Source organism: Heptranchias perlo, chromosome 23, assembly GCF_035084215.1.
Source record: "Heptranchias perlo isolate sHepPer1 chromosome 23, sHepPer1.hap1, whole genome shotgun sequence".
Classification (NCBI taxonomy): domain Eukaryota; kingdom Metazoa; phylum Chordata; class Chondrichthyes; order Hexanchiformes; family Hexanchidae; genus Heptranchias; species Heptranchias perlo.
In genome coordinates, this window is record NC_090347.1 from 38,321,454 (window position 1) to 38,345,892 (window position 24,439).

The 24,439-nt window shown below is 43.1% G+C and overlaps 1 protein-coding gene across 1 annotated transcript in view; it reads right to left on the reverse strand.

The window, feature by feature from the left end:
* cacna1g (calcium channel, voltage-dependent, T type, alpha 1G subunit) overlaps positions 1-24,439 on the reverse strand; it is a 369,805-nt gene that overhangs the window by 46,781 nt on the left and 298,585 nt on the right. The window contains exons 25-31 of the mRNA XM_068004449.1: positions 16,806-16,957; positions 15,313-15,422; positions 13,119-13,252; positions 11,138-11,208; positions 5,863-5,941; positions 5,298-5,419; positions 436-777 (exon numbers count right to left, since the gene is read on the reverse strand). Of these exons, the coding sequence (XP_067860550.1) occupies positions 436-777; positions 5,298-5,419; positions 5,863-5,941; positions 11,138-11,208; positions 13,119-13,252; positions 15,313-15,422; positions 16,806-16,957 (1,010 nt within the window). The remainder of the gene's footprint in view (positions 1-435; positions 778-5,297; positions 5,420-5,862; positions 5,942-11,137; positions 11,209-13,118; positions 13,253-15,312; positions 15,423-16,805; positions 16,958-24,439) is intronic.

A 24,439-nucleotide genomic window follows, 5' to 3' on the forward strand; every position in this document is an offset into this window, starting at 1 on the left:
CTTAAAATGGAAGATTGTGAAGACATCAATAATAAGCAATGCACTGAACCTCTAGAAATAAAATAGGGCATTGTGAATGGGACCTTTAAGTATGAACTGATCCATTAAACTGAAGACCTCAATGGATTGAGTTCTATGTAACACAAAGGCAACTCGAGATATTGATTGGCCCACGACTAGCGGGATCATTTTGGCTTGAATAATGAATTATAAAGGCACCTTTTTATTGATACCTGACATAAAGAGCGTCAATGGATTGAAGAGTAAATCAAAAGGAGTCTTCTATTGATCAAGATTAATCTACCCTTGGCACCCTACTCCTTTCTACCAATTCTATTGTTGTACTATGGTGATTAGAAATAACATACAATGCAATGTATTTTCTATTAAAACTCTATAGATGAAAAGTAATCAGCCTAAAGTACTGTTTCTTACCAGTGGTGGCTCTAAAGAAAACGGTGAATCCACTTTGATTTGGAGTGACTCAGATGGACTCCCGGGACTATCACCTGCATCTGCACCTTCACTGCCTCCCCAGGTTACACCGTCCACATTCCCTTGATTGGTATTTAACATTTTTAATTCAAGTTCCAGCTCTGCCTCGAGCTCTGCTTCTTCTTTTGCCTCCTTGTTGCTCTCCTCCAGGTGTTTCATCAACACCGCGATGACTACATTCACCAGCACAAACTGAGCTGTCAGCACAAACGAGACAAAATAGATTGGGGACACCACTGTGTTATAACAGGTGCCCTCTTGGCCACAGTCTCGTAAAGTATCCTGCCAATGAGAAAAATAAGCAGTTAAAAAAAAAACAAATAACTGAGTGAATTAAATGGATGTTAGTAAGAAGAAAATAAGATAATAAGTTGAAGAAGGCATCGAATTAAATGAATAACTTCTTCACACTTAGAATTGAATTTTAATTTACATCAAGCTGTCCTGTCCTGTCAATAAACTGCCCCCTAGTGTAATGGACACTTGGCTCAATTAAAACATTCAAAATGTAGCTGGTTTAATTCTTGATACAGCAAAAAGCACTGGAAAATGATGGACAATGATCTGAGCAGGTCCTGAGACATGACCTGGACAGTGGACAGAGTTGGGTGAGGCTGTATCTTTTTCTCCTTAATACATTCTTACATTTTTGTGAGTCCCACAAGAATTACAAATGCTTTCAAGTTGATTTAAATAATCTTTTGATCTCCCTTCTTGTACCAACTCAAGTTTATATCTGTGTGAGAGTAAAAGTCAAGGGACACCTGTAGGAAAAGCTGTAACAGACCCAACAATTCAGGGTTAACATCTCTACACAGACATTGTTACAAGGGGCAGCATTTTAGCACCCGCTATCGGGTGCGTTCCTGGCGGGGTGCCCCCGAAAATTGTGAAATCCTGGAGCGGGACCGGAGCCCGCCTCAAACCCGTGCACTTCCGGGTTCCCCGCTGACGCGCCGGCGTGCGCGCGCAGCCCCCGCTGGTGGGAATCCCGCAGGCAATTAAAGCCAGCGGGATGCCACTTGAAAGTATTTATTTAGGTATTTCAGGTCATTAACTGACCTGATTAAGGGATTTTAGAGCAACCTGGGTCTGTTTCCCACACTGGGGGAAACACTCCCAGTTCAAATGGACCTGTTGCAGCCATCAGCCTGTGGCAGCTGCAAAGGTCCATTTGACAGGTGGTGGGGGAGACCCTCACTCATTGCAGGAGGCCACTCTGTCACTTGGGACAAAGTTTGGCCTCCACCACCCTCCTCCTGACAATCAAAGTCACCAACTTGCACACTTACCCCGGTGTCCAGACACATGTACCTACCTTGCAGACCCCCTCAGATGTACATCTTCCGGATGGGGGCCGCCGTAGCTGCAGTCATGACCTCCTCGGAGGGCGAACAGCATCACCAGCCTCGCCATCCACGCCGTCCACCTGTGACACATCCACCTGCACAGCAGGAGGGAGGGCTACCGCAGAGAGAGATGCGTCGCAGAGGGCACTACCCTCGCCACAGGGTCCACAGACCGAGGCTCAGCTTCCTGGACCTCTCTGAGCAGCAGTGCACACGGAGGCTCAGAGTCACTCGACATGTAGTCGTGGACATCTGCAGCCTCCTTCATGCCAAGCTGCTCCCGGCTGGCCCGAGCACCATCTTCTTACCTGTCGCTGTCAAAGTCACCACTGCCCTCAACAACCTCTCCTCCGCATCCTTCCAGGGTGCCACCGGGGACATCACCGACTTCTCTCAGTCGTCTGCGCAAAAGAGCCCTGCAAATACACCTACACCCACTCTGCAGTGACACAATGGGTGGCATCAGTTGTGGGTCTTCATAGTGATCCTCAGGAAAGGGCATTATTGCACAAACCAGACAAGATTCGCAAAGACGTGGCAGTAGTGGTGACAATATAATATGTAATGTGAGTTGGTCAGAAATTCAATATAAGTAACAACCATGACAAACCCTCAAACACCCTTGTGCATCCCCTTCATGCTCACGACACGTTTGCCTTACGCTTCCTACTGCACATATCTGATGCATGCCCTGTGGCTGCAGCACAGGTAGTGGCAGGTTGAGTGAGGCTGGCCGTGAAAGAGATGCACGAGAGGGTGAGTATGAGATAGAGCCATGAGATTGTATGAGGATTGGGTTGAGTGGTAGTGGTGGGATGAGTACTGGTGAGGTGAGTAGGTGCAGGTACGATGAGGATGAGGTTTGAGTGGGTATGAGGGGTGATGTGACAGAGTAGTGTTGGCAGTGCAGAAGGAGATGTGGGTTGGGGGCGGTGATGTGGCAGACGGAGTGTAGGGGACAGAGTAAGTGTACTCACTTTGGCTGACCTACTGAGGTCATTGGAGCGCCTCCTGCACTGTATGCAGGTGGGCGATATGTTGGTGGTGCTGGTGACCTCCTCTGCCACCTCGAGCCAGGCCTTCCTGGTGGCAGAGGCTGGCCGCTTCCTCCCGCCCGCCGGGAGGAAGATCTCTGTCCTCCCCCTCCTCCTCACCCCATGTATTGATACCTGGAGTGAGGCATCATTAAACTGGGAGCAGCCTTCCCCCTGGGCTGCTCCATGCTGTGATTTTTTTCTGTTTGTTGCAGCATCTGTCAGTGGAGAACTGCCCCTTTAAATAGAGCTCCTCCAGCTGACAGATCTTACTGCGCATGCGCAGCCCGCCCGACGCGCAGATCAGCAGTGGGGAACCCGGAGGACCAGGTAAGTGGATCCAATTAGTGGATTGTATGCTACAATCGCGCGGGGAGCTGACTAATTTCACCGGGCGCGTTACCCATGCGCCCTTTAGCCCCCCCGCCGAGAACCCGCAGCCCTGCTAACATCGGCCCAAGGTCTCAGAAACCAAACCACCGACTGACCTGCTGATGCCTAAAATAACCTGCTAAGTAAAGGCATCAACTAATCAACTGAAGGCTTCTTTGTAATACATGACTCATTCCTTCTTTGTATATACTGGATTTTGACCCAGCGATGATGAAGGAATGGCAATATCTGACCAACTCAGGATGGTGTGTGTGACTTGGAGGTGGTGTTGTTCCTGTGCACCTGCTGCCCTTGTCCTTCTAGGTGGTGGAGGTCACAGGTTTGGGAGGTGCTGCTGAAGATGTCTCGGCGAGTTGCTGCAGTGCATCCTATAGATAGTACACACTGCAGCCACGGTGGAAGGAATGGATGTCTAAGTTGGTGGATGGGCTGCCGATCAAGCGGACTGTTTTGTCTTGGATGGTGTCGAGCTTCTTGAGTGTTGTTGAAGCTGCACCCATCCTGGTAAGTGGGAAATGATCCATAACACTTACAGGGAATAGTTGTGATAGAGATGATAGATAGCAGGGCAATGGTATTAGTATTGGATTATTCTAGCCTCCTTCTGGCTAGTAAAATTCTATGTTTCTAGGTATGTTTGTAATATCTTAGTGGAAATTCAACTTTGGTGAGGGTGGGTTGATTGGTAAGATTGCCTGAAGTAATGCTTCAATTTTGACAAATTAAGGCACTTAAAGGAGAGCAGAGTCTACACTGATTGTAGAACATATGTTGTTGTGTTCAATATGTCAGAAGCAAAAGACAAATAATATAACAAGATAGGTGCATGAAAGGTACTGGCTAGAAGTTAGAAAAAGAAGACCATTGAAGAAGGCGGAAAGAAAGAAGATTGCAGATGACTCACTAAAGAAGTACCCAGAGCCAAGGTCAGGCCCAAGGACCATTGCACTATAGAGAAAGACAGAGCTGTGTTGATATAGCAGTTAAATTGCTACTTGATCAAAGAAGTCATAGGGCAGATTTTCCACCTGGCATGCACTGCTGATGTCCAGGCTTAGCAGCACCAGACCGTTTACATGGCTGGGGGCACCTCCAGCGCAGGCTTGGCCTGTCGCAGGGCTTAGGGCAAGTACAAACTAAAGTAGATTGGACAGGTTGGGGGGGGGGTGCAAAATTATTGGCTGGGGAGAAGGTAAATCCAATGTATGGATTGGTACTCAAAGCACCTAAACCTTCTCCTTCTACTTAGTGATTTGTCCATATTTAGTCAATTGGACATTTGATTGGTGACAACAGATAGGTGGTTATTTGAGCCAATCATTAATTTTTTTAATCCCACAGATGAATGTCCCTTTGGAGGTACGATACCTTTCAGATGTGATGCCTTTGAAAGTTGTGGATTCACACTGGATAGAAGACTTTTAATTAGACTGCATTGTCGGAGGTTCAGTCTTTTGGCTAAGACATTAAACTAAGGTCCTGTTTGCTTGTTCTGGTGGGTGTAAAAGATCCCTTGGTACTATTTGAAGAAGAGAAAGGGGGATTCTATGTCCTGGCCCACAATCATCCCTCAACCAAAATCACCGAAAAAGATGATCTGGATGTTTATCTCGTTTCTGTTTGTGGGACTCTGTTGAGTATAAATTTGCTGCTGGGTTTGCCTGTAAAACAACAGTAACTTCACTTCAAAAGTAATACATTGGTTGCAAAGTACTTGGGGACGTCCTCAGGACTTGAAAAGTGCCATATAAATACGAGTTCTTTCTTTCTTTATAGATAGAAAGAAAACAGAAAGATTGCCGGCAAGTGACATTGAATGTGACTTTTACCAAAGGATGATATGAGATCTCATTCGCTGAATTAGAGAAGATTTATGTTGGTGTAGCTGGAAAGAAAGGTTGTCAAAGACTTGGTCTAATCGCGAACCATAGAATTGTGTCAGGTGACCAAGGTCAGTTTGATACACCAGGAGGGGCAGCATTTCCCTGGGGTGTTGGGAATGTTGCTAAAGGAGGAAAAAGCTTACCTTCATTATTCCATTCCAGTTGTCTCCAGTTGATACTCGGAACAAGGTGAGGAAAGCCATCCCAAAATTTCTGAAGGTGGCATGTCGCCCCAACCCCTCACAGGGATGATAGTCGTCACATTCTAAATTAAAGATATTTTAAAAAATCACATTTATTAAAACAAAAAATCCTCACAGGATAGGGGAAAAGTAATTTGAAGCATGACATGTGGTAAGTTAGTAGGCTTGGGGAGAGCAGGTGAATTTGGACCTAAGTTTCCCAAAGCTCTCCACCACTGGGTGTTTACTCGGCTCATGTCTGAGTCTGTTGTAGACTAACTGATAGAGACTGAATGTTATGATTAGTCAACAACTCCATTATTATTGTATCACATGGCTACCAGGATGGTAGAAGGTGAACTAGATGGACCTAGGTCTAATTTTGTCTAGCAATTTCTATGTTCCTATGATAAGCCTAGTTACAGGATCCTTATTAAAATGAAGAAAGTAGGCCCAGGAATGGGTATTAAGTAGTGCAAAGGATTATTAGTTCAAGATAAATGTACTTGTGCCCGCCGTATCTTACCTAGGTCCCCGAAAAGTTCAACTCCAAGAGCTGCAAATATGAAAAACAGCAGCATGAACAACAGACCAAGATTCCCGACCTGCAAGAGAGATAAAGAGCATGAAGGATTTCTCCATTGCTGAACGCGTAGGACTTTCACGAAGGCATGTCTTAAAATAGCCATCTCATCGTCTGTCTTCTGACCAACAACCTTGGATCATTAAATAGATGGGATTTTTTTTTTTGGTTAATTGATGCTGAAAGCTTCTCCTCTGAATAACTTTCAACTAGCATCTCAGAGAAGCTTCCAGAATCAATTATGACAGGTACGTGGTGATTGTGGAGGGTTCCAGTTGAAACTGCAGACTACAAATTACTGATTGCGATATTAGCATACAGATGTTCAAAGTGTTCATATGACACTGCTTTGTCATTTTAAAGGAGGCATTAACCTGTTTGAAATAACAGAAGAATGTCATATGAATAGTTTAATATTGCAAATAGTAACTTCTAGGCATATATTTATTACAGTATGAAATAAATATTTCATTTGGCTGCCAAACAATGAGAGGATTATTAAACGTACATCAAATGTTATTGCAGTAACACAAATTCAATCATTTTATGGTTTCATCAAGACTGAGGTCATGGAGAGGAGACAGATGAACAGATTTACATTATTTTTGAGATGAGATATTGGACCAAAACTCTGTCTCCCCTCTCAGGTGGATGTAAAAGATCCCATGGCACTATTGGAATAAGAGCAGGGGAGTTCTCCCGGTGTCCTGGCCAATATTAATCCCTCAATCAACATTACTAAAACAGATCATCTGATCATTATCACATTGCTATTTATGGGACCTTGCTGTGCGCAAATGGCTGCTGCGTTTCCTACATTACAACAGTGACTACGCTTCAAAAAGTACTTCAGGGGCTGTGAAGCGCTTTGGGACGTCCTGAGGTGATGAAAGGTGCTTTGTAAATGCAAGTTCTTTCTGTCTTTCTTTAAAACTAAGAAACGCAAGTGAAGGGACAAGGCTCACTGTGCAGAACATCACCGAGTTTGGAAAGTGTAGAAGATGAGGTAAATCAAGGAGGATTGGTTTGGTGGAGTCAAGCTTGGGTTTTAAAAGCCTGTATATTGTAATCATGGAGAGTGATTCGTAGGGAGGCCATCCAGTGACAAATCCTGGAAATTCTTAGCCCTACAATAAGGAATGCAATTTGAGTACCACAATTTAGCAGAAAAGATCCTGGAGGCAATGATGATGTCCATTTCTGAGTCAGTCTGAGTGACAGCAGATCAATTACCACAACAAATCACTTGCCCTAGTTGTAGGAGGAAGGGAACATGTGGAATTAAATGTTAAAGCTATGAAACTGCTTCGGACTTCTCAGTTTCATGCAGCACTTTATGAATGAGGTTATTTTCTTGATGTAATTCTCACTGACTCGTGCTCCATTCATTGCAGCAAACCAAAATGTATATCTCATACTTTTCAAGGCTCGGAGGTGGGACTTTAAAAAAATAATTGGAGAACATTTGAAAAACTGTCCAGTTATGAGATTATTACACAATTCTTATGAATGTACAGCAAATTTTCAGTCCGTCATACTTATGAACGACCTGAACTTACAAATCTATGACACCAGTTTGGGTAGAGCACTGTCCTTTCACCTCTGGTAACTGGACCCAGGCAGAAAAGCTCTTCTCTTTCACAGGTCTAGGTGTCACAGTGCGTTAGGACGCTTCCAGGACCTGAGTTTCAATCTGAGCTTGGATAGCATTAAAGACCTGTCTTTCCTACGGCTATTGAGGGCCCTTAGTAAAACAAGTTTAGGTCTCAACCTATCATGAGTGAATTTGACTTCTGCACTGATTTGACAATCTCACTTGGGCAAGCCGTAAGAAGGCTGGTGTGAGAAATGGAACAAGTCATACTGTAACCATGAAGATTCTCTTCTGGGGAAGGGGATTAAGATCCACTACTACAACAGTCCAGTCCAGAGAGAATGCAGAGTTGCAGCACAACTCTGTGGCAGGGGGGGGTAATCAGCATACTCCAGAGAATGGTCTGCAAAACGTAAAGTCCTTGACTAGGGAAGGGGGAGGGGGACATTTTCAAGTTGGGCCCAAAACTGGCCCAATATTGGCAGTGCCCCTCTGGTGCCTGTCTAAGGACATGGCAGCGGGCCAGAAGATTTTTGTGGGACTAGGAGAAGCATGAATCTTTAAAAAAACTCCCAAAACTTATTTTTTCTCAGCAACCTGCAGTGGTCCCTTTAAGGACCCCCGGTTAGGCCGCTCAAGGTCTGGAAAATCGGGGCAAGCATGGACTTCGCCGCTCAGCTCATTGCTCCATTAAAATTGCACTGGGGGTCCTACAACAAAGGCAGGACCTCAATTTAAATATTTAAACATCCTCCTACCTGTTTTGTGAAGGAATGCTGGGTGCCCAATTAAAGGCCCATCTGAAAATTGAATCTGGCAGGGAACGGGGTGTTAAAGATCTACTAGATGTTCCTCTGTCGGTCGCCCATTTTTCAGGTAAGAAATGGACTGCCGTCAGTTCAAAATCTACATCTTTACATGAATTTCTTAATTGAATTGCAAATTTTGGTTTGCCTGCTATGCTGATCAGTATTTTTATTCTCCATACTTCTAGCCTTCATATTCTGGCATTGACTCTGCCACTCCTATATCGCTCAGTGTGCTCTGCTGTTCTATTGTGACTTGGAGACACTAGGATTCTGTATCCATGAGTCCCATCCCCTTTCATTCTGTACCAACTCTGCATTGTATAGACCATAATATTTTGACATGAAATTATTTTCAATCAATTTCACTCATATTTAAATGAATGTTGTCCCCCTATATGTGGTGATGGCTATATTTATTTGAAGTATTCTTCCAAAATTGATAATGCCATTAACATGGCTGTGTCCTGTCGCTGGTCCACAGCTGTCAGCAGTGGCTCAGTGGTAGCACTCTCCTGAGTCAGAAGGTTGTGGGTTCAAGTCCCACTCCAGAGATTTGATAGGTAGATATTCCAGTGCAGTGTTGAGGGAGTGTTGCACTGTCAGAGGTGCCGTCTTTCAGATGAGATGTTAAACCAAGGGTTCTGTCTGCCCTCTCAGGTGAATATTAAATATCCCATAGCAAGAAGAGCAGGGTTGTTCTGGCCAACATTTATCCCTCACCCAACACCTAAAACAGATTATCTGGTCATTTATCTCATTACTATTTCTGGGATCTTGCTGTGCTCAAATTAGCAGCCATGTTTCCACTGCTCTTCAAAAGTATTTAATTGGCTGTAAAGTGCTTTGAGATGTCCTGAGGATGTGAAAGGTGCAGTATAAATGCAAGTTCTGTCTTTCTTCAACAGTGCCACAATAAATAGGGGGTGGGGGAAACTGTTTGTGACTTTCTTTTGATTGTATATCTAACGGTATTTTCGGTTGTGTTTCCCTTTTTCATTTTAATTTCATGGCTATCTTTGATACCTCTGCAACTGGGAGCGCAGATACATTGCCTGTCCCAAGCCACTGTCATTGCTCGATAGAGCTGTTTGCCAAGGCATAGCTCTCCCCTCAGATACCCTTCCTCCTTCATGGGAAACGTTGCAGGCTCTGCTCAGCACCTCACTACTGGGAGATGATGCAACAACAACTACTACTACTACTACTTGCATTGATGGCCAGGGATTTCCTTGGTAAATGGGATTTCTGTAGCACTTGCTGCCAAGTTATGGTGGCAGGGGCAGCTCTGAGGAAATTCCTGACCTATACAGAGCCTTTAACATAGAAAACCATCCTGAGGTGCTTCTCGGAGGCACAATCAAACAAAAATGGACGCTGAGCCAAAGAAAGAGACATTAGGAGTGATGACCAAATGCTTGGTCAAAGAGGCTGGTTTTAAGGAGGAGAGGGACGTGGAGAGGTGGAGGGAATTCCAAAGCATAGGGCCTAGAGATGAAGAGGAAGGGGGAATAAACAAGAGGCCAGAGTTGGAGGAATGCAGAGTTCCGATGTGGTTGTAGGGGTGGACGAGGTTACAGAGTTAGGGAGTGGCATGCCCATGAAGGGATTTAGACCCGAGGATGAGAATTTTAAATTAGAGGCGTTGGTGAACTGGGAGCCAATGCAGGTCAGCAAAGACGGGGTAATGAGTGAACGGGACTTGGCGCAGGATAGAATATGGATGAGCTGAAGTTTACGAAGGGTGGAGGTTGAGGGACCGGTCAGGACAGCAATGGAATAATTGAGTCTTGAGGTGACAAAGGCATAGAGCAGAGTTTCAGCAGCAGATGGGCTGAGCCAGGGGCGGAGGCGGGCATTGTTACGGAGATGGAAGTTGGCGGTATTTGTGATGGGGTCGTAAGATCAGCTCAGGGTCAAATAGGACGCCGAGGTTGCGAACAGTCTGGTTCAGTCTCTGCTCTGATACAGTCAGCAGTTCACCACTGGGAGACACTGCAGTTCTGCTGAACAGCTCACTTACTGTGGGATGTTGCAGCCTCTGCTCAGCATTGTGCCACTGGGAGTCACTGCAGTTCTGTTCAGCTCATTTCTATTGGAGACTCTCCAGTCTCCAATCACCCCCTCCCCCACTAGATACAACTCAATTCAGGAACTAAGTGTAGCAGGACTCAAAGCTGTATCTGTCCCTGATCTGGTGAGTGCTAGTACTGATTGCTAGTTCAGAATGTTCATTCTAAAGGTTAGGGCTGAGTTTCAGCTGAGTGTTAACCCCGAATGTTAACACAGAGTTTTCTACGTTGAGTCTTCACTCTGTGTCAGCGTTGAGTGTCAGTGCTGAATTGAGGGAGGTACTCCTTGCTGCTCTTCGATCTTTTACATCCTTCTGAACCATCAGAACAGGGCAACGGGGCCTCGGTTTAATATCTTCTCCAAAGGGTGGCACCTCTGACAGTGAAGCACTTCTTCAGTGCTGCAGTGGAGTGTTAGCCACAGCCGAGATTACGTGGTGCTTAAATCAGAAGCCTTCTGACAGAGAGGCGAGAGTCTTCCAGCTGAGCCAGGTGCGATGACAAAGGTGCCTGGGATGTTAGCACTGCACAGACATGACAGCCCCCCTGAAAACTTTTGTGTCCCGTGGGATTATGACAAAATTGTGCTGTTGCACTGCACACGTTCTCACACCAGTCCCATAAAACAGGACATGGTATGGATGAAAGGATATCGAACTGCAGAACTATAAACAGATTCGACACAATGTGCAAGATCCCCTGACACGTCCATGCCTGTTATTGTGAAGTCACAGCAATGCGCTCACCTGTGGTAGAGCCTGGATTACGGTGTTCAGCAAGGCTCTCATCCCCACCGCCATCTTCAAGAGCTTGAGGACTTTTCGGGGATATAAGCAAAGGTTGTAAATGCCACGGACACCACAATGTCTCAGATGCTTTCTGACTACTGGTTGTTTTGTTGCCAAGCAACACAATGCATCGCCTAATAATGTTCTGTTTTAAATAATTCGATTAATAAGCCTTGTTTGATCCAATGCCAAGATCCCTGGATAAGGTTAATGACATTCTTCTGCCGATAAGGACAAAATTCTTGCTCTTTCAAACCCATCTGGTGCCGGCCTTATAAGGAATTCTATTCTTGTCTGATTTTTACTCAGTGCTCGACATTGTTCAAAATGAAGAGGCAGGATTGTAAAGTCTGGTTAGCTCTTCTGAGCAGCCAGTGAGAGTTTTACATGGGGTTTTTACAGTGTAGGAATATTAGGAACAGAAGTAGGCTATTCAGCCTCTCGAGCCTGCTCCGCCGTTCAATTAGATCATGGATGATCTGCACCCCAACTCCAATTTCCAGCCTTTGCTCCACATCCCTTAATATCCTTACCTATCAAAAATCTATCAATCTCAGTCTTGAAAGCACCAATTGTCCCCCAGCATCCATAACCTTTTGGGGGAGTGAGTTCTGAATTTCCACTACCCTTTGTGTGAAAATGTGCTTCCTGATTTCACTCCTGGATGGCCTGGCTCTAATTTTAAGAATATGTTCTTGATTCTCCCACCAGAGGAAATGGTTTCTCCGTATCTATCCTATCAAATCCTTTTAATATTTTAAATACCTCGATCAGATCACCCCTCAATCTTCTATGTTCAAGGGAATATAAGCCAAGTTTATCCAACCTCAAAATTTAACACTCTAAGCCCTGGGATCATCATGGTAAATCTGCTGTGCAACCCCCTCCAAGGCCAATATATCCTTCCTGAGGTGCGGTGCACAAAACTGAACGCATTCCAGATGGGGTCTGACCAAGGCTCCGTACAACTGTAGCATAACTTCCCCCCTGGGGTGGGTGGGGGGGGGTGGAAGGGTCAGATTCTTTCACCCACCACCCCCACCACGATGTCACTATTGGAGGTAGAATTGAGTGGATCCTTGGAAATCCCACTGGTTCCACCTATTGTACAACATCGATAAGTACACCCACACAAAGCACGTGTACTTGCCATGCAAGTGCTCTAAGTGAGCCCCACGATATCAAATCCAAATAGCAATTTGGTTTAAGAGAGATTGATTGCTCTTTGGATGATGGCTGTCCAGCGAGGGATCAATGGTCAATTTTTGCCTGGCAACACTTAGGCCAAACCGGCCTGTGCCCTCCTCCCCCAGAAGAACGGCTAGGCACTGCTCCGAAATCCTCCTGGACCTGCACGTCAGGTTCCCCCACAGTGCCACCCCTGGCGCAGGCGCCCATCTCGAATATTTAAGTGACCGTACTCTGTGGAATTTGGAAGGGTAAGGATTAGGGCAAATGGGCGGATGGAAGGTGGAGACAGAGCAGTGGAGTGGGACTAATTGGATAGCCTTTTCAAAGAAGCGGCACAGGCACGATGGACCGAATGGCCTCCTTCTGAACTGTAAGATTCTATGATTCTATGAAGTCCCACCTTGCCGCACTGCACCTGGTGGAGTGGGGCTTCCAGAATTGCTGGGCCTTCATATTTATTGTACCTATTCATTCTGTGGTAGAGTTCCGAGTGAATGATTCACCCTCTGATATCTTGCTAAAGTGGCCGTTCTTCATGTGTGAGCTTTAGCATTGAGGGTCACTAGGCTATTCGACCACCAGGGGCATCACAGCTAAGCCTGACCCTGACCTCACCCAACAGCCAAAAACATACATATACACGCACACAGTATCCACTAGGAGTCACTCTATAAAGTCTCGTGAATTCTATTATCCGAGCAGAGTTTCAAATACACTGCAGTGAATAACAAGTTCTAGTTTTACTGACCTCTAGCAATCCGGAGGACTCTCATGATTCTAATGATTGTGGGGTTGATTGGCAAGGATGCATTCACCTCAATCTCTTCGAGGGTGATTCCCATAATGGACAGCAGTACAATTGCTAGGTCCAGCTGGTTCCATCTGGAGTAAAACCACAAAGGAGGTATCACTAGCAACCCTCGAGACAAAGCAGCTGGGGCAAAACCAAAATATGTTTGAAACCCAGAGAGTCGCAGTTAAACACAAGGACACTTGACGCTCTGTTTTTATTTTAACATTTAAATTAAGAAATGATTACATTAAAGCCATGCGTTTTTATTTTTAAAACTGATGGTGATGGTGCATTATGGTACTGAGCACCTAGAGGCTTGGCGTCATTGGTCAGTGCCAATAGCAATCAATGAAATATCAAAGACAAGGAGAATTTCCTTGGCTGTTGTGAGACGCTGGTCTCCCGGGTATTATACTGCTGAGGGGGGACATTCTCAATTTCCAACTTAGTAACATTGCCTAGAGGGCCAAAGGGTTTTAATTTCATTGATAATTATTTCAAATGTTGACAAATTCACACATGCAACATTTAACTGAGTCCCGGGCCTCAAAATGGCTACGACCCCTTCGCTGCAGAAACAGGCGAGTTTGCCAGCGCAACCCGCCGGTCTAAAAAGGTTAAGGTCGACCCATTGTAAGTCTTGCTGCCACTTTCAGTGTAATATTTAAAAGGTTGAAAGTGTCCACGCTCACAACAGGGTGTTGGTGATGCTGGTCAACTATATATAATACAGGGAATTTGACAAATCTAAGGTGGTATTGATAGGTCTGATGTTTTAGACGGTTAAGGGTTATCGCAAAGCCAACAGTTATATAGCACATCTCAACCCATACAAGGTAAAGTCTCTTCTAAACGTGATGATTCCAAGCAAGTGTGGTATGAACCAGTTGAATGAGCTACCATATTGTTTTTTAATGACTTAATACTTGTCGTAGGATCCCAGTGTCGATGAGGTTTTTGATATTGCATGCCTTTTAACACTCTCAGAATTGCATCAGAAGTTACAACAGCAGCATCACCAACACCTTATTGTGAGCGTGGACACTTTCAACCTTTTAAATATTGCATTGAAAGTGGCAGCAAGACTTACAATGGGTCGACCTTAACCTTTGGACCGGCGGGTTGCACTGGTAAACTTGCCCGCTTCGTCAGCGAAGGGGTCAGAGCCATTTTGAGGCCTGGGCCTCAGTTAAATGGAACTGGCAAGCTGACTGCCCCAAACAGGTATCCCACTGCAGCTCGCCGGATTCAGGCTGATGTAAATATTGCGGGGCTCTGCCGCCGCTCCGGGCCGGCGGCAAGGTAAGCCCAAGGGTGGGGTGAGGTCCATGATCACGGGAGGGGGCAGCCCAAGGCGGCAGCAGCCCAAGTGATTTCTGTGGGGCCTGGAGGAGCACTCCTCCTCTTTCTGACCCCACAAAAATAATTGAAAACATACCCCCTATCAGGGCCTCTTCGGTTCTATTGCTGTGCACTCCCCAACCAGTTCTGTCCTAAAATGGCAATCGGGGTCTTATGTATATCATAAGACCCCAATTTTCACCGTAAAAGGGGCCAACTGCCTGAAACAGGCAGGTGATTCGGCTGCCTAGCTGTAAGCCTTTGTAAAAGTGGCAGAGAGCGGTGCATCGGTGTTAATGGGGCAGTAAGTCTACCGACCCCATTTTGAGACTGTTACTGCCCCATTAACGCCAATTTCAGAAAGTTAAAATTGACCCCACTGCTCTTGACTTGGCTCCATGATGATGTGAAACTCGAAAGCTAAATGACAAAATAGGTGCAAATTGGTATTAGTTCACGCCACAGCCTAACTCACTTTTTTATTTCCCAGTAAACTGATGCGTTGAGTATCTGCTGCAATGCATATATCTGCATTATGTCCACTCTGTGACTCACACTAGTAAATGAATGGGGCAATCATTAGGGGGACATGACATAATTGCAGAAGAAAACATTTTCACTGTGAGATTATTGTGTCTCTGGACATTTTCACAATGGTTGCTCCATGTAAACAAGGAACAAAAGATGATGAGGGACAATCTACTCATCTCTCCCCCCCACCCCCCCGTGCCAACAAAACCAAATTAAGCTGTGCACACAATGAACCAAGCATTAAACCCCCTACTTCAGCAGTGCTGTAGTATTTTACCTATCCTTGAAGAACCGGCGAAAACCAAAGGCAACTAGTTTGAATACAGACTCCAGGACAAAGATAATCGTGAAGATGTAGTTACAGATCTTTAGGGCCTCGTCAAGGACCTGAGAACATTAGAGATTAAGATTAAGGGTAAAGCATTATGCTAGAACAATTACAGTTTTGTCCTCCTGTAGATACTAATTGATATTTGACATCACTCCTCCAAATTCACCCAAACAACCTGCTAACTTGGTAATGTCGCACTGATTTATTTCCTTTTGGAATCCATTACTTTTTAACCACTTACTGTTGCCCCCTTGAATTTCCAGTTGGAGTATGCACGTTTTATCCGAAATAATAAAGAATATATTATGTTAATTACCAAGGTATATTGGTACCCATGATGTTCCACAATGCCATTAAACTTGTTGGTTTTCCAATGAGATCAAAGTGTATAAAAGCTTTTTCTTCTATCTGAATCATTTCTATTTCTCAAGCTGAAAACAGCTTAATTAGCACGGTATCGCAATATTACAAGGTATTGGTGTATCACATCAAAGACTGGGGTTGAATACACAGCATCAGATCATTGGATTGGTTTGACCCAGGATCTGAAATGAGATGACTGCTTCCTTCCCTGGTGGGGTTTGCTTGACCTTCGCCCCATTGCATCATCCACATACTGGCAGATTTCCGTAGACTGTCCTAACTGAGACAGTTGAAACTGGCGTAGACAGTTTAACTGACATCTCCACAGCTCTACTGAACAACCCCTGGAGAGAGGAAGGGTCAGAGGTTGAAAAACAGGTATCTCAGAACTCATTTAAACAGATGAAAAGACCAGTGCGGAGAAGAAGTCGATAATGGTATTTTTTTATAGTAGTCAATATTGTATTATTCAGTAGGTACCCCTTTAAAGTGTTAGCTCTTCAATAGATTCCTTCAGAATAATTGCTACCATTTACATAGGAATCCTGTTAGTTTACAATGTCAGTGGCCAACAGTTGCGCTTGTATTGCCAGTCAGCAGGAGAGATGCCAATGTAGATGTTCAACAAGTGTGGCATCCCTCTGTTCTTCAGTTTTCAAATCAATCAGCATCCTGCTGTAGATGTGAGAGTCCAGCATTGGACATAGGTGTCAACACACTCACATCAGTGGTCGTCTTACCAGAGTTATCTAGTAGCAGCGCTACAGTCCTTACCAATCCCAGCAACTATGGGTCTGTTACATCCCACAAACTCTTATAGTAGGATTAGAGGCACCACCTACAGATGTCGTCAAACAAGGAACAACACCATCAGGACTTTTCAGGCCCTTCAGTCCTGAACAAGTCCTGATGTACAAGATGAGTTGTCGTTTGTTGGGTTTCATCATATCTCCTGCCAACTCTTACTTGCTTTTAAAAGTAATCGGTATTAGGAAGCTGGTGGTGGTCAGCTTCTGAACTGTGACCAATGCATTTTTTTTCTGCTTCTAGTTTGATTACAAAATAATTTCCCTTACCTTTGGCTGCCGATAATGTTCCATTGCCATGGTGATTACATTCAACCCAATCACTACAGTGATGAACAAATCCAAGTAATGGCTTGTGCACATTTTGTGGATGAAAAGGCGAGCAGGAGAATAGTCAGAGTAATAAGGTTTACATTGCGCTTCTAAAAGGAGGCAAGACATTAAACAAAAAATATTTAGTTTCAAAACCATGACATTTTCTTATAGTTGTTATTTTGCCACGCATAATTGAGCTAACTTCCTGCCAGAATAACTCCAGTATTTATTCAGTGTCAAAATCAACCTTCAGAAAACAGAAAAGCATCCATCGCTTGAAGTTCAGATCTGCGGAGCACTTCAGTTTGGCATCACAGGAATCCATTAAGGTCTGTTGGTGATCACAAGTGACTTGAGTTCTGGGAGGCTTAGATCCATGCGTATGTTACCATTACGCAATGCTAAAAAATTGCCCTGAATTTAGCTCCTAGTCTCCCTGCCTCAGCTTTCAAAGGCTTAGGATCAATTCATTAATGGGTGTTCCAGTATCTTAAGCGACTGATAACTTGAAGAAGGTCCCACCCCCACCCCACCCAGGAGTCATGACTTGAAGTCACAAGGCAACTTGATATCTTAGTTTGGTTGGACTTACTCATTAAATAAGAATTGCTGGCTCAGACTTTCAGAACTCATGTCACTTGAGTATTCTGTGCATTTTCTTTTAATCACAGTCATCAGAAAATTACGTCAGCCATAGATTATGGTGTAAATGCTTCTGACATCAACCAAGCTTAAAATAAGACAAAGAATTTATGAGGGAACATCACATTAGTGAATCTAAAACTGTTCATGCTGGGTTGGGTACTTTGCTTTTGAGACATTTGTGTTCGGTGGATATAAAACTTTGTCTCACGTGTACTGTGCATGAGACACATATCTTACCAAATAAATGGCACAGTTTTATTCCATTTGTGTATACTTTTTAACTGATTGGCTCCATTTAAAAAAAATAGCTCTCCTACAAAATCCTTGCAAAACCCACACTCAGTAAAGCACCGAGGATGACAGGATTGTTCTTTTGACACTGAATGCCTGATGTGATAATCACGAGTAACATGCAGGTACAATTAGTCTCCAAAGAGACCTGACTACAGCCCGTTAGTTTTGTGAAGCTCTCAACAATTTAAGCAGCAGTGCAACAATTCAGTTAGCTGCGTTTTACAAGGGACTGCTCAATACAATCATGGGCAAAATATGCAGAAAGAGTAACCCTGCAAAGTGCATCGTTACCAAATACCCTTCTGACATTATAGTGAACTTGTCTTGCCATACTGTCTTATGCTATTTAGCTTCTTTTTTTAAATATAAACATAAATTGTTTGAATTTACCTCCCCTATTTTCTCCCTTTCCAATTTAGCAGGTCCTCCTCTCTAACAGATGGAGTTAAGATACAGATCAGCCATGATCTAATTGAATGGTGGATCAGGCTCAAGGGGCTGAATGGCCTACTCCTGTACCTAATTCCTTCATCATTTTCCTTAGTCAGCGGATTGGGAGAGCAGAGCCTGACTTATGCCTGGATATTATTAATGCTGCTCCAAAGGTAACCCACCAAATGAATCATCAGCACTGTGAGATGGGTTGTCCCCTTCCCCCTCCCCCCAACAACCACTGGATAAGATATCCCCTTCCTGCCAGGATGATGTGGTCGAGACTGACAAAACTTGGAGTGCCTCATATCCAACTGCTAATGTCAACGGAGAATGGGGCTCAATCCCAAAACTTCTCGTTGAGAGCCTGACTATCTTGACTATCCAATATTGTAACAAACGAATTATCACAAGCATCATGCCAGGGGTTGTTGGGTAATGGACACCTGACATAAGAGGTAAATTTCAGAAATGAAATAGCTACAATAAACTAATCTGACGGTGACCAACTTTAACATTTTCAAAAATGAAGACACTGCGTATCCTGAATTAAAGGTTGCCATAATACATCTAAACAGCAAAGGGAACCAAATCAACCTGCAATAGATATTGGGGCCAATTTTCACCTTCACCGTCTGGGTGGTAATCTTGCAGAGCAGATCCCATTGTAGAACCCCCCCCCCCGATTTTCATGCACTGAAAACAACTGGCATGCAACCCGCTTCGCCAGATTACTGCCCAGGCATTGAAGGTGAAAATGACTCCCATTATTAAAACTTCAATTTTTATACCCATAAAATAACTTTGTGAATTGTTTTTGGAGCTAATAATATAAAGCACTTAGCATAGTTTCTCACTTGGCATCTAGTAAGAGTTTTAAGCTGTGCATTTGATCCTTTGAATGGCACAGGCCAACAGTGTGTCTGGTATTCCCCTCCGCTACCCTAGCAAAGAGTTTCAGAAGAGCACCTTGGTGTTCTAGTAAGACTCTGGGGTAGGTCTTGACTTTGTGCGATAGTGTAAAATGGGTAATAGCGAGTCAGCAACCTGTTTTACATCTCTCCCCATTTTTATTTCCACTGACTTCAAGATTTGCCCCTCTCGGTCGTGGGCTTCTCAAGGTGCAATCTGACAAACTATGGTCAGATAAAATAAAAAGGAAGAAATGCAAATGCTGGAAGTCTGGATTTAAACCAGAAAATGCTGGAAATGCACAGCCGGTCAGTCAGTCTGTAGAGGGAAAAGACAGGATATGATGTTTCGGGTGTATATTGCCATTCAGATGAAGTGGCTCAAAGTGATATAAAACCTGTCCGTTTTCTTTTCAGACATGGACTGACCTGCTGTTTTTTCCCCGCATTTTCTGGTTTTAAACTATTGTCAGATTCGGACATATCGCAAGATATGCGATTTCTTAAGTGTTTATTTTTAAACAAACATTTTGAGCTATGGCCTTAAAATATTTATGACATTTCTAAATGTAGGTCCTTGGGGCACTGGAGTGACACAGTTAAGCATGTCCAATGAACTAAGCCAAAATTCATTTAACTTGTGATATTATTCCCGTGGGAAAAATGATATTAAATGGTGTTATTTCAGATTTAACATCATGACATAGATTTATGTGGGTCAAACATCAACACAAGTAGAATATTTCCTTCAACCAAATCACTGACTTTCATTGACTTGAATGCTTCTAAGTCAATTGGCTGAGTCAGGAAAGTAGCCAGCTAGGTTAATGTATGTCACATGGAGGTAAGGCATCCATGATGGAGTTAGGGTGACAATGTCTCAGCTATCCTGCATGAGCAATATATTTGTGTTGGGCAATCACTGCATGGCAACGACAATATACTTTGCTAACCGATGTGACTGCAGGTGCTCTATAATGGCGTTTTGCCTCTACCCGTTGGATCCTATAATGTCAAATGGAGAAAAAAACCTAATATATTAAAGTAGAGTGTGAAATTGGACTAAACCACAGCTTTTTGTCCCCCCCCCTCTTTTGCCACTCCCTTCAACTTGAAGGGGAATGGTTGGTGCTAAGGAAATGCAAATAGCAACAAATCACGAAAAAGATCCAAATTAAAGAGAACAAAATCAGCAGGAAATTTGCACTAAATAATAGCTATACCCAATGATTCCCATTACATCTTATTCTTGTCTATGCTTTAAACGTTTCTGCACAATGTGGGTTGATCTACTGAACAGTCCCTTCATTCACACCCAGATTTGTAATTAGTACTTTCAGATTGTAGATTCTCTTCTTTGTAATTCAAACAAATTGATCGTTTAACCAGAAATAACTTTGAACCTTAAGCAATCCATTCTAACATTTTGAAGATCTAACATGCTGATCATGCAGCTGAATACTGTTAATGGTTAATTTTCCTTCAGTCTTTAACAGCAGAATATATCTGCATGCAGTTGGTGAAGTTTATATTATTATAAGACAATCTTCATGGACAGTCTTTAATAAGGAGGCATGGACCTGTATCCTTTTTAAGACTATTGGTTTGACCCCTTGTCTGAATATTGAATGAAAAGAAATTTTGGAACATGGATGTACTAAGTTCAGAATTCTAATGGTCTCTTTAAACTTCATCCACATCAATTTTTTTCTAGCAATTTGTAAAAAAAATTGGGGGTGAAATTGTTTTTGGCGGTAGTGTAAGATGGGCGATAGCGAATTGGCAGCCCGTTTTACAACCCGCCTGATTTTATTGCGCGGGGTGTAAAATGGCTGCCAATGCGCTATCACCCATTAATTTCACTTCTTTCTTTTAATGGGTGTCTATACCCAACTGGTGTTTCTTTCACCTCCATTTTAGTTTCCCTTTCAACATTCAGTAATTTAAAGTAGTGAGGTAGATGGCCTGGAAATTATGCTGTGTGGTATTATTGTATGAGAAGGAGACACGAGCCAGGAGGCAGGAAAGGTGGCTTTATCTGATCGCTTTGCTGGTATCATGTTATCTGCCAACCAATAGTGGAGAAATATTGAGGTTGCAAGCCCAGATGACCCTAGTTTCTAGAGGAGATAAACATGGAGCTAAAAAAGAAAATACAAAACATCATATGAATTTACTCATTAGGTAGACACATTTTTAATACTTTTGGGCTGATTCCTCAGGACTACATGTTTCAGTATAACTTGGAGACCCTTCCTAAATTGCATACATCTTACAGTCCATTACCTGCACCATTCATTGCCGTAGCCTTTTTGAGTGACACTGCTCGCCTGTGCTAAATTGTGGGCAGTTTTATACTGTGCTCCTGCACTTAATGGGAATTATATTAAGAATGGCCAATTATGCAGAATTGTTATAGCCCTAAGAGCGAGGAGACTTTCAACCCATCGATCCGTGTTGGATTCAAATGCAGGGTCTCAGAGGTGAAAGGCCAGTGTGTTCAGCCACTGTGCCACCTGCCACTTGATTGTGTTTTATTTCTAAGTTGATTAATGGTCATTATTCTCTTCAAACTAACCAAGCACAGCAATCCAATCGAAGTGGTAATGAGTTTAACGAGGCCATTATCTGCTTGCAATTCAGCAGTAATTTTTGACAGTAGTCCTTGACTCCTTATAATCTGTTCAGTGGTTAAAACAGCATACAATTTAGTCTTGGGAAATACAGACAATTTGTGTGCCCTTTGTCACACATCAGAATACACACGCTTGCACAGCCGACAAAAGATATTACAGAGAACAAAGATTGGGATCAGATTCTGAGACCACATCCACGTCTGCAAAACTCGATTGGACTGGATTAGGCTGACTGACACCAAACCTAACAGGTGATCAAACGCAAGAGCACGTGGCCTGAAACAACTGGGGAACAGGGAACAAATGAGCAAATGAAAGTCGCACAGGTCATCGTAACATATATGTCGGACACAATCAAGCTGTAAGCCCAGCCATTAGACTATGAAAATAGGAATTTGAGATTTTGGCTTGATATTCTGAATACTGTTGTAGGAGATTTGGCTCAGGAAGAAAGGTAGGGAGTTCTGTTTCTCCCCCTCCCCAACCATCGGCAAGAACTATTGAGTTCACAATGTAAACTAAAGCAGTTTAATGCTACGACAGGAGTTTTACCCCGAGCTCACTCACTGATCCTTATACTGTAAGAGAGTGAACCTCCATTTATTCGGTGAGCCTGGCACATCAGTTGACTCATTGAGAATTCAAAGGATCTTGCTTGTTGAAAGGGGGTGGGGGGGAGGAATGACTGAACTCTCTACATTTTTTTCCTCAGAATTAACTCAAAAATCAACAAAATTCAAATTTCCTTGAAGTACTAGCCTGAACAGTTCAGCTTTCAAAATGCGTTCAGGGTACGTCATCAGAATAGGAAATATTCATTTGAGTTCGTTTATTGCATGTGTCAGTAGCCGGGTAGGCTGAAAATAAAAGAGGGGACAATAGACAGTTTTCAAATTACGGCTAATTTCACAGCTTCTTGCAGCGATACATAAGCAAAATGTCTTTTTCAACCCAGGAAATCCTTCAGTCACATTGCACCCTGCAACATGTCATTATACTGACTCTAACCACACAGGGAATCCTTCGAGCCATTAACATTCAATTCTTATTAATTTGAGATTTTGAGACACTGTGATGTGTGTGAGCATGTAAGCACCTTGGGATTTTTTTTGTGTTAAAGGCACTATGTAAATGCATGTTGTTGTTGTGTGGGTAAGGTATTCCTTCGCTACATGCTTGCTGCGTATTTGTTTGTAGATCCTCTGTCTGAGAGTGTTTGGTAAAATCTGGACTCCAGAATGCTTCAGGATATGATTTCGAAAAACTCTAATCACAGTCCATCATCAATTTGCCAGCTAGTAAGGAAGCTGAATGTTAGATATTGCTTGATTGCTGATAATGTCCTGATCTGAATCTTTTCCTGTTTTTTTCCTTGCAGATCTATGTATGCATTGTACTGCATTTTACTGGGTGCCTGAACTTTACTATTGATTCTCAAAAGCTGAAAGATTTCCGCCAAAATAAAACAGATTTTCTTTTTTTTTAAAAGAATCATAATAGTTTTTAATCACCTAAACATAGCCATTGTACTTAGCCTGAGCCAATGAGATTAAATACTGTATTTTAAAAGCCTGTCTGAAGGAAGTAAATCTATATCTGTAATTTGGGAAAAATCTTCTGCAGCATCACCTCTGGTAGGAAAATGTAATTACAGCGTGACAAGTTTACATAACCAACTTCCATTATAAGTGTGGGTATAGGAATTTATAATGTAAATGTAACTTGTGCAGTGTGCACCAAACTTTGACTTGTCCACTATGTGCCAAACTTTGACTTGTTCAGCATGTAATGCTGTGTAGGCTCTGGGGAAAGAGACATTTGCATCGATAAAAAATGTTAGTTTCCTTTCTGGCACTCCCTGGTTTCAAAATCATTAGTACACATTTGCAAGGGAATATTGAAACATTGCAACACAACAGACAATGAACAACAAACTATGAAGAGTCAGTACAAACACATATTTCACACAGACAGTACTAAATAATAGAAAAACACGACAAACACACATGGAGACAAACCGCAGTGGTCTTTCTGAGTCTGCCTTTGAGGAGTGGGAATCTTTGGAATGAGAAAATGAAAACAAAATTTTGAGAGCCTTATACTTTGTGCTGTTAGGGATCCTATTCATATAATGTAACTGGTAGGTTAGTGGTAGGGGGGGTTCTGCTCTATTAAAATTTGTTCGACACATGGGTCTCCTCTTAGTTTTACTGCCTTTTTTTTGCCCAGTATGACTGTACTCAGATTTAACACTTGCAAATCTGATTTCTGTTGACGGCAAACACTGCTTGACATCTATCACAAAGAGCAGCATTTTACTTAGACTGCAACATTTTTGAGCTATTAGTTTGGACATTACTGAATAAAGCATTTTAAGGTCTCCTTTTAGATTATGATTTGTGGTGTAAAATTCAGCAGTATTGTCAACAGCAGCTGCAACAGCAAGAAACGGATTCCTACAAATGTTCTCCAAGCACGGCCTTGCATGCATTCATTCCTACATTTGGTGAACCACTTGTTGCAAATTTTTACTGAGCTCTATCTGTATTAATTTTAAAGAGATTTTAAAGAGGCAGCATTATATTAAACCTGGGTGGGAAGTTAGTCCATAACAATGATTGTAGTAAGTTCAATAGTTTTATGTATTAATTGAGCCTTACCCTGCTGAATA